The following is an 11,394-nucleotide window of genomic DNA, read 5'->3' on the forward strand; positions in this document are numbered from 1 at the left end:
AACGAAACAGTAGTGAGCGAATAATGAATAATACAAATATAATAATCTTATTATTTTTACAAATAAGCCATCAAAACTTATCATGTCATACATATGCAATTACAATTACTAATATAAAATTAAAATATAAATATACAATTAATTCTAAGTAATAGTTTTTTATGAAGCAAAAAAATCAAAATCACAAATATCTCTTCTAACAAATTCAATTCCTTAACTAAATAATAAAACATACAAATAAAAAAGTAAAATATTTAGCATAATATTCTTCTTATGATATCATTTATTTTATATAATTACCCGTACCCAACGGGTACGAATAACATTTATCCGTATCCATACCTATTTATCTAACGAAAAAAAACCTTTACCCATACGGCCATACCCATATCCAATAAGTTAACGAAAAAAATCTTATTCATACCCATCTTATCGAATACGATACAAATAGAGTAAACGGATAAACGGGTGTATTGACACCCCTAAGTGTACATGTGTACACTGACTTTTACTCCAAAAATAATAATAAACAACTCTACTATATATCAAGCTCAAGCATATCACAATCTTCTTCCAAATATTTAGTGGGCTTAGCCAGAAAGCACTTGTTAAAAGGTGATATTAATAATCAGCATATGTAAGCTACCGTTGCATATGTACCTATCATATATCTACGGCCAGTACGTACTCTCTCCAGCTTTCTCCATGTGTACCCATTCTCAAAAGTTGCCGCCGCCAAAGGAAGAAAATTTGCTGTTCCACCTGGTCATACATTAGATGATATTAAATTTCTCTTTAGCTGTATGTCGGTAAGAATTAATTAGGATCTTTGTCCGGTGGCAAGGTATATGGTTCTTATACAGGAGATCATGTGTTCGAAATATTAATGAAATTTTTTTTGTTATAATAAAAAAAAAATGAAATTTGAAGGCTAGATCTTCATCTTTCTTTAAAAAAAATGTTGTATGTCTGTAATTAATCATGTTTTGTCTTTTTGATACGTTTGATTTAAAATATACCAACAGGATTGCATCAATACAACTGACGATTTGTAGGAGTCTCTTTTTATGATGTGAACTCTTGGTTTTCAAAATTTTATAGAGATTTATAGGTCCAGACTAGCTAGCTTTGTTTCTTATTATACGGAGTTTTATTTGTCTTTTTCTGAAATTCTAATTTGTATTTTAGATTAAAATTATAATAAATTTTTGAATTCTGATTGGTAATTATGATTCGAATTTAGAGAACTGAAAATTAAAAATTAGAGTATTAAAAATTATAAATTAAAACATTATTTGTTATTTAGTACCTGATTAGTTATTTTTTTGTCCTCCTGACGTAAATCCTGAATCTACCTGTGCTCATATGCATGGATACAAATTAATTATATTTGTAGTACATACATATGAGACCATGTAGTTGAGTTTGTAGCTAATGACTGTACATTGCAGAGAATAAGTTGAAGAGAGGAAAAAAAAAATAAATTAAGCTACAGCAGCTAGTTAGATTAACCTTCATCATAACTAGGGTTGGTAATGAATCGGATAGGGTTATAGTAAATTTATCCATCCAAAGTTATTTTCCTTTTTTTTATGTGAAGTAGGATTAAATATTTTATCTTGAGAACAAAAATCTAGTTAGGTCATGAAGCCTCAATTTTCTAGCATATGAGGTCAGGTTGATCTATAATGCTCTGTCACTGTCAAAACTTCCATATTTCCACCGTTTTAAATACTTATCAATCGTATCATTTTCAAACACCAAAAAGAAATATTATTTTAACAAAGAGCCGAATAAAAAAAATACATGTTGGCAGATGAGTGCATTTTTTATTTTTTGAGTGGAATTTTATCAAAATTAATAAAATCAGAAGAATCAACCGAATCTGAGGAATCACAAAAATCAGAATAATCTACAATGCACTAAAACACCCTTGTTGACGATCCTTTACTCCAGCAGCATTTAGGGTTTCCAAAAATACCTTATATTTTTTTATTATGTTTTGCTCATTTTGATTTAAAGATTTTATATCGTGAAATTTGATTCTTTCACAAATAATTTATAACTTGGATTGAGTCCATATACTCCTAATTTATTAAAAATAATTAATTTAACTCTTTAAACTTATCAAATAAAGGTATTTTAACTTAATTTTTTAGTTAATTAATAAAGTTTCTTTAAATTATTATTTAGAAATTGTTTAGATAAGACAAAGCATGGTGCATACAATAGATAAATTCTGAAAAAATAATAATATAAATAACTGAATAATTGGATCGTTTAGACAGAAAATAGACGATTAATCAGATAAATTGACTGTTGGCCTCATCCGCAAGACCGCAAACAACCTCCCGATAAGTTTGTTTGTAACGGTTTCTTCGCGACGGTTTGTTTTTACAAAGGTAGTACCTACTTATATGTTGTGTTATAACTTACATTCTTATGTTGTCAAAAATTTGATAAATCTCTTGCCAATTGCAAATCAAATTAAGAGGGTAGTATTAGCTAATAATTTCCGGTAAAATTTAAATCACCTAACACTCGTCATCAAGCACGTTCGTTTTTAACATGATGAATTCATTCTTTTTATGCGTGAAAAATCATGTACAAGATTCATGTTTTTTTTTGTGCTTTAAAGTTGTGCTACGTACCTTGTAGCTTACAACTTTCTCATAAAGTTCCAACCAGATAAGCTAAGAATTTGACAAAAAAAATAGTTTGATGATTGCACGCTTGTGAATATTAATGTTAAATATTTTGTGTGGTAATATTTGGAGAGCAATTTATCACAGTAATCTTTAATTTTTGTTTTTTTTCTCAATTGTATTATACTGTATTTGACACGATAAAAAATAATATAAATAAGCCCTACATATTATCAGATTTTGGGCTGCAAACGAATCAAACCGAATTTAACTTAACCTAGTTCGAATTCGAGTTTGAACCAATTTCGAACCGAACTGGTTCGAAATTGAAGCAAGGTTTCAAACTGAAAAGAAGAGTTCGAGTTTGATTCGGTGCGATTTGAACCGAACTAGTTTGAAATTGAAGAGTTTCAAACCGAGCCAGACTCAGTTCGAGTTCAATTCAAATCAATTTTGAACCGAACTGGATTTAATTTGTTTCAGAACCGAGCTGATTTGATTCTTTTGGAATTGAACTTTTTTTCGAATCGAGCTCAATCGAATCACGAGCTACGAGCTTTTTGTGCACCCCTGATTCAGATGACATTGAAAACATTTATTTTCATGGATGCAATTTCTATTTCAAAGCCTGCTTCCCTAATAACTACACAAACATAATACATATTGTTAAAATCTACCGAAAATGATTTTGGATCATGTAATTTTGTTTAGGCCGACATGTTTCTTTTCTAATATCATATAGCAATTTGATTCAAATGGGTATATTTGGGCTTTGAATAGGCCATTTAGCCCTTTTATGTGACATTTCATGTTTTAATTCTTTCTGTATTTTGAAAGACATCCTTTACGTCCATAAAAAGCTTAAGGATCTGCTTCGGAATTAGAAAGAAAAGAAAATATAAATAAAAAGGAGATTAATTTTTTAATTTTTAAATTAGAAGAAATTAAAAGTTTTAACTTTTAAAAAATAAATAGAGTGAATGTCTTTTTCTTTCCATTCACCTGACAAAGTTGAGTGTGGCTATGGGACTATGTATACATAGTGCGAATTACTTCATACTACGAATTAATGTTTTTGTTTTCAAATTATAACGATTGATCCGAAGTGTTCAACATAATCTCTATATGAATATGTACTTGTCAACTAAATTTTACATTTTTTAGATTTTTTTACTATATTTTTAGATGAGTAGAAAAACAGTAATGATTTTCTACCCATTTAAAAAAGTAAAAAATATCTCAAAAATGCAAAATTTTGTTGACAAGTACATATTTATATGGAGACCATGTTGAACGGTTTAGATAACTCGTTAGGACTTTTAAACTGAAAATTTGAGTCCACAAAATGAACCAATATGGGCTATATACAGTACCATAGCCTCGACAAAGTTTTATCCAAAGCCAAATGGTTTTTAAACCAAAAGTCTTTGGACAAAGCTTTATCCAAGACTAGCTGTAAGGAAACAAATCTGCTGCGATCCAAATTTGATGAACAGTATCCTGAAATCCCTGCTTTTTCAAATCCAATTGTTGATTTATTTTGAGATGCGTGCATAAAAAAACTAGCTGTTTGGAGATGCGTGCACAGAAAAAGTTGAATGGTTGGATTTGGAAAAGCAGAGACTTCAGGGTACTATTCATCAAATTCGGATCGCAACAGATTTCATTCCCTAGACGTAAACCATTCAGTCCGCATCGAAATAAAGACGACGGTTAGATTCACAAGATCGTTTAAATTTTTAAGTTCTAATTCCATTCGCATGAGTTACAATGCAGATCAGAACGGTTTATAATTATAACCAGCTTTGAATAAAATTTATCTGAAGTATTTCGGACCAAACCCAATGAATTTATTTTGAAAATTATCCCAGCCACCTAAATTACCACGTTATTTAGTATATATTATCTATTATATTTATTTTACCTTCTATCTGAATATATCTACCTATTGTGTAGATCACTGAGAAAATGGAATGAGGTTGCTTGATCTATTAGTATATATAGCACTATAGCTTCAAATTAATGGGTCTGGGTTCTCTCCAGTTGCACGAATTTCGTTTGAATCATGTTAGACGAGTTTGCACTGCCACTTGATCTCTTAATTTAGATGGGTAGAAAATCACTTGATTTGAAATCTATTAAGTAATTTTCTATCTATCTAAAAAAATAATAAAAAATAATAAAAAATATAAAATTTAGTTAACAAGTACATATTTATATGGAGAATGTTAAACGGTTCGGATCGATAGTTAGAATTTTGCAAACAGAAATATTAATCCATAGTATAGATCAATCCGTGTTATGCATAATACCATAGCCTCACTCACTCTACTCGATAAAATTTAATTTACCAGTACATATTTATATGGTTGAACAATTCAGATCAAACATTAAAATTTTGTACATATTTAATTTTGGATAGACAACAGAGTAAAAATGAAAAAAAAAATGACTCTTGCTATACAAAATTAAAACAACACTATCAATATCTTTTATCTAATATTTCACCCATATATGTACAACTGAAAAGGAAAGAAACCAATCCAAACAAACATGTTCTAACGCATAAACAAATAAAATGGGAAAAACCTCACAAACCAAACCTAAAGAACTATGCATGCATATCATAAATTCAAATCTAAACACCTCTTGCAAGCATCTCTTGATACTCGTTGAATGATTGTTGCCTCTGTAGTCTCATCTCTTCTTTAAACTTGTTGATAAAAATCTCTGCTCTTATATCAACCTCTTCCATCTCTGAGAATGCCCCTTTAGAACTCGATCCGAAGGCATTATTACTATTATCATATGAGGAACAACCGATATAACAGTAATCTTTTGCTTCATTTTTCTTCATCTCATGAGACGTCATCTCTCCTTGTTCGACATATGCTGGTGCTACTGGTTGCATGTACAATTCGTCTACGTAAACATGTCGGTGTACTCTCCTTGCATGAATAAACCTTGATCTCTTTCCACCAAGTATTGTTCTGAATCTTTTGAGAGATTTTGACCTTTTGAACCTCGATAAATTTGAATTGAGTGAGGAAGCTAGATTTCTCCAAAGTTTTTTCCCTTGGAGAATATATCTAGTTGTGTTTGTACGGGGCATGAAATGGCACCGAATGGATCGATTTGGTTAATAGTTTTTGGATAGTGGTAAGGGGCTTAGATGGTGGGGATGAGTTTATATGCTTTTGGGTTTTCATTGACACAAGAGACTTGCCGTTGGGGTCAATTTAATTAATTATTTTTTGAAATTTTTGTTGGTTTTCTCTGTCGGCATATTGTGTAAGAGTTACGCTAAGTATTTGACATTGAGGTTGACAAGTAGGTTAGGGTTTTTGCCTTCAAATTTAAGTACTGAACATTCTGGTAATCATCTTAAACTAAGGTTGAGAGGGGTGTAGAACTATTAATTAATTTGAACAAATTAATGGATTATCCTCTTTTATATTGAAAACATGTATATTTACAAAAAGCAGGGAATATCCAAGTTGCTTTGTGTCGTTAAGTTTTATAATATAGCAATTTCCTGGTACCTAGCTATGGGGTGGAATACATGCCACTACGATGGGAACACAAATTGATTTTAATTTTCTCCATTTCAAACTACAACAAAGAGATTGTTCAATGAGATGAATACATGCCACTACGATGTAATACAACAATACAAAAATATATATATATATATATATATATATATATGAGAAATTCAACACAGATTTATCAGTAAAATTCATCCTTCTAATCAAGCAAAAACAGAAAGTACTCAAGTAAACAACCTAAACTATTTTTTGTTTTTGTTTTTTTTAAAAACTTGGTAGTAGCTACCAAGGTTCGTGAGGGGGAATCAAACTCTCGACCTTTGGAGTATAACAACTCTATGACATTTTCCTAGCCAATTGTGCTACCTCCTCTTTCTCATTTTTTGTTTTTGTTAAGTAATTAATGGTTCTTTTCATTCCAAAAGAAACAAAGGGGGTAAACTGGAGAGGAACAAGCTCCACAACCTTTGGATTTGCTTCACCACCTTTACTAATTATTCGTTTCATTTGGATGTGGACGGCATGGAAATATGAATCTCACCTAAAAATTCAACAAAAAGATACCGCAGTTCCATAAAGTTTTGGGGCTAAAAGAGCATATGCCATCCCTACCTTGTTCCAAGAAATCAACAAACCATATCCTACTTTTGGTTCACCTTCTTTTAAAGCTTTTCTCTTCACAAGTTGGTTTTAGTGCTCCATTTTATACCGTAGATGTGATGGGTCAATCTTCTCTAGGCCCAAAACATGCATGCCTATTTATCTTTAGTTTCCTTTTCAAGTCATGCCAAGTCTTTTTCTTTCACTTATTTTTGCTCGATACTTTTCTTTTTATTATGGTAATCAGGCTCTGATCTAGGGGTGTAAATGGATTGTATATTATCCAATTTCGTCCAGATCCGAATCCGAATAAGAATCCAAAAAATTATCTAAATTATCCGATCCGTATCCGAAAAATTATAACGGATAAGAATACGATAAAACTTTTAACTATCCATATCCGACTGTTTACACTCTTAAACCATAACAAATTTACTATATGTTCTTATATTGATTTATTAAATTGCATATATATATATATATATATATATATATATATATATATATATATATATATATATATATATACAGAGAGAGAGAGTCCGGCTAAATTGCTGCTGGCAGCAGTTCTGCCCAAGTGCTGCCGGGGCTATATTTAGCCGTGTGATGTCCAAACAACAAATCCAAACCGTTAGATGTTTAATCTATATTATAATCTACTTGGAGACCAAATTTTACATTTTTTTGGAATTTTTTTACTATTTATTAATCTGGTTTGAAAACTGCTGATTTCAGTAAATTTCTGCAGTATTGAAATCAGCGGTTTTCAAACCAGCTTAATAAATAGTAAAAAAATTCCAAAAAATGTAAAATTTGGTCTCCAAGTAGATTATAATATAGATTAAACATCTAACGGTTTGGATTTGTTGTTTGGACATCACACGGCTAAATATAGTCCCGGCAGCACTTGGGCAGAACTGCTGCCAGCAGCAATTTAACCGGACTCTATATATATATATATATATATTTAATGAAGAATATAACAATATGACATAATTAGTGACTAATATTATAATAATATAATAGATGTTTTGTAACCAACAAACTAATTATGAAAAACATCCGTACCCGCCGATATCCAATCTGTATCCGTAACATTTAATATCCAATCTGGATCCGTATCCGAGACTATCCATATCTGTATTCGTATCCGACCATTTACACCCCTAGTCTGATCCAAGAAAGGTATAGATATGCAACAACTAACCTATAAAGACAAGTTTCATAAACCTAAGATAAAGGTTAATCTAAGACCTACAATATATGAATGATGAGCTACAAAATGAACACCAAAATATTATCAGCATAGTATGTCATTAACTGAGCATAATTTTGCTAGCCCAGTATAATAAGCAAGCTAACTCGCATCTTCCAATTTGAAGCATACGTAGAAATTATTTCAAAATAGAAAGGCTTCAATAATTCAAGCAAGTTGAGAATAAAAAATATACTCAAATCAAGAACTTTGTTTGAAAAATTTATATATTTACAAAGTGAAAGACGTCTTAGAGGCAGGGACATGCACATGTGCAACCCATCCTGTACTGGCCAGGCCAATCAACACCTACCAGTACCAGATTCATAGTTGTTTGAATAGCCTCAGATTTGATCATAATGGACAATATAAATGAATGACCCAAAATTAAAATTGCTTCATGTTTGCAAGTTTGTATCATTTGATTTCAGTTATACATAGCGGAAAACTAGTAGGTTAAAGCACCTAAATCATTTAATATTTTCTTTGATAATAATAAAAATGTAAGTGTTTTCAGTTAAGGAGCTTCAATTAGATAATTTTGACAGTGGTATTACCAGTGTAGTACATTCCACCTACCATTCAAACTTTCCAGACTAAACATAACAACTGATCACTGAAACATTGATCTACCAAATAAACTGCTAAACTAGTCACATGGAGAGTGACTAAAATTACAAAAAGTGGGAATTAAGTTAGCCTATTTTCAAGTACAAGATAGGTTTGCCTGTTCAAAACGCTCGGCCTGGGTTTCTGCCGCCTCCTCAGATACCAGTGCTTCCAGCAATAAACTTTTGACCTATTATACATCAAAAGATTAAGCACTCATTTCTAATTTTAATGTAAATCTTTATTTTGATTAATTGTTAGTTTCAGACCAAACTTAAAAACAAAAATTAACATAGAGATAATTGAAATGCCACAAAGGTTTTTTTTTTTATATTTTTAGTATGAGATTAGGATCAAAGTCCACAAATTATACAAATTGGCCAAAAATATGGTTAGCTGGCAATTATTCTGGCAAAAAAATTACTATTAACTTTTAATGAATTAACATTCAAAGATGCAAACTTTGATTTTCACAATACCTCCCAAGAATCAAAGGGAAATCCATCTCTTGCATAAGCATTAAGCAATGCAGCACTAGCATGCTTGACAAGTTTAGCAAATGTGCTGCCGCCTACATCATCATTTCTCCTTGTGGCATCGAACAGGGTTAGACCCGGTTCATACCTTTCCAGAACCCGCGACCCAAACACCTTCGAAATTGCAGCTTCTCTTGGTACTATGTTAGGCCAGGCTTCTGACCCACTGCTCCAGTATCTGTATTTTAATTACCAGTATGACCATGTCACTATTTTACCCCTCTAACTTTAAAATTAGAAGATTTAAACACTATATTGACCAAACAAAGAAAAATTACCAGTTTTCTAAAGTGAATGGAAAAAAAATGTAACTAACTAACAGAGAGAGGAAACAAAATAAAAAAATTACTGGGGAGTGCATCTGCCTTCTGCTCTGGTGTAGAGATACCCAGGCCAACCCTTCTCTGTATTTCTCGAATGGACCTCTCCAGTCTCTGCCTTCTTCTCTCCTCCATTAAACCGCACTGCCCCACTGCACACTATAAGACAGCATAGCAAACAAAAGGTAATACAAGAACCCATCCCTCTCTCTGTCTCTGTCTCTGTCTCTGTCTCTCTCTGTCTGTACTCTCGCCTAGAACTAGAAGAGAGACCTCATTTGAAAGTTAATACTGCTCTTCTTGCAAGGAAAAGACGAAATTGCCCCGGAATTGGAGCGTCTACTACTCTTTAAATTAAGCGAATTGAAATGTACTGCGGTAGATTAGGTTCGCTCATTTCAGATCCGAACTACATATCAGATTTGAGCAAATGCCCACATATCAGAGTTCTCTAGTAAAGTAACTCAAAAGTTGAGTTTTAGATCAGGACCGTCCGATTCAATAAGTAACATAATTTTTTTTAGTTTGAATCGGGTCCGTTCGTTATATCCTAATAAGATCTCAAAATTTCTGATGTGACAGTTTGTAATTCAATTTTAGAAATATGAGAGAGTTTTTTATTTAGAAATTATGCAGTAAAGTTTTTTATTAATAAACTATTAATAAACTCTATGCTGATCAAATTATTTCTCCTTTTTAATTTGTTGCTAACGTGGCTTAATAGAAACTTTAAAATTAATTTCAGAAATGTGAGATCTTAATTTTTAAAAAGTAGTTAGCAAATTATTTAAAAACTCATTTGAGTTGCTGGGATATAGATGCTCTAAAAGGCCCGGATTGGATTCTGATCGAACAGTCCATTTAAAATCCAAAAATTCTCTTACCTTAGATATGTGGACTGTCCAATAAGATTGGACGTTTCAGATCTGCTCGAGACCATCTCATTAAAGAATGTAGTTAGAAAATTTGGGCATCTCATTATTTGATATGTTATTTGTTTATTTGTGATATATACAACTAATTAGTTTCCAACTATGTTGCATGGATACGGATACGGATACCGCGATACGACAATTTTCAAAAATTCATAATATGCGGTGAGTTGCGAAGTAAAGCGACTATTTTACTTCACGCTCATATTTTGCGATTTTAAAGTTCAAAATGTCGATCCGAACCGCTCAACATGATCTCCATATTGAAATGTGCTTGGAGACCAAATTTTATATTTTTTTGAAATTTTTTTACTATTTATTAAGCCACTTTGAAAATCGCCGATCCAGCGGTCTAGAAATTTTTACTGTTTTACTGTTCACCCGGATTTTCAGATTTTCAAAGTGGCTCAATAAATTCCAAAAAATATAAAATTTAGTTTCCAAGCATATTTTAATATAGATTAAACATCTAACGGTTTGTATCGGCCATTTGAACTTTGAAAATGAAGATATTGCGTGAAGTAAATACGTGTTTTACTTCGCAACTCACCGTAGCCTTACTATATATATATATATATGAGGAGGGTTCAAATGCCTCCATGTTTTTGTGCCTCCATCATGCCTCCATCTTTCTCTATCATTTTCAAAGTTCAAACAGTCAATCCGAACCGCTCAACCTAACCTCCATACTAAAATATGTTTGGAGACCAACTTTTATATTTTTAGGAATTTTTTTACTATTTTTTTAGATAGGTACAAAAAATACTGTTTTTAGATGGTTCAGATTTACTGATTTTGTACCTATCTAAAAAAATAGTAAAAAAATTCCTAAAAATATAAAATTTGGTCTCCAAACATATTTTAGTATGGAGGTTAGGTTGAGCAGTTCGGATCGACTGTTTGAACTTTGAAAATGATGGAGAGAGATGGAGGCACAAAAACATGGAGG

The 11,394-nt window shown here is 31.6% G+C and overlaps 1 protein-coding gene across 1 annotated transcript; it reads right to left on the reverse strand.

Moving 5' to 3' along the window:
• Positions 1–8,558: 8,558 nt before the first annotated feature.
• On the reverse strand, positions 8,559–9,755 carry LOC144561782 (pollen Ole e I family allergen protein). The gene is made up of 3 exons (XM_078310876.1): positions 9,543–9,755; positions 9,137–9,371; positions 8,559–8,847 (listed from the first exon to the last, which is right to left on the reverse strand). The coding sequence occupies exons 1-3, from the start codon at positions 9,713–9,715 to the stop codon at positions 8,755–8,757; spliced, it is 501 nt and encodes a 166-aa protein (XP_078167002.1). The 5' UTR covers positions 9,716–9,755; the 3' UTR covers positions 8,559–8,754.
• Between the last annotated feature and the right edge of the window lie 1,639 nt (positions 9,756–11,394).

This window comes from Carex rostrata, chromosome 11, assembly GCF_964058835.1.
Source record: "Carex rostrata chromosome 11, lpCarRost1.2, whole genome shotgun sequence".
In the NCBI taxonomy this organism is placed as follows: domain Eukaryota; kingdom Viridiplantae; phylum Streptophyta; class Magnoliopsida; order Poales; family Cyperaceae; genus Carex; species Carex rostrata.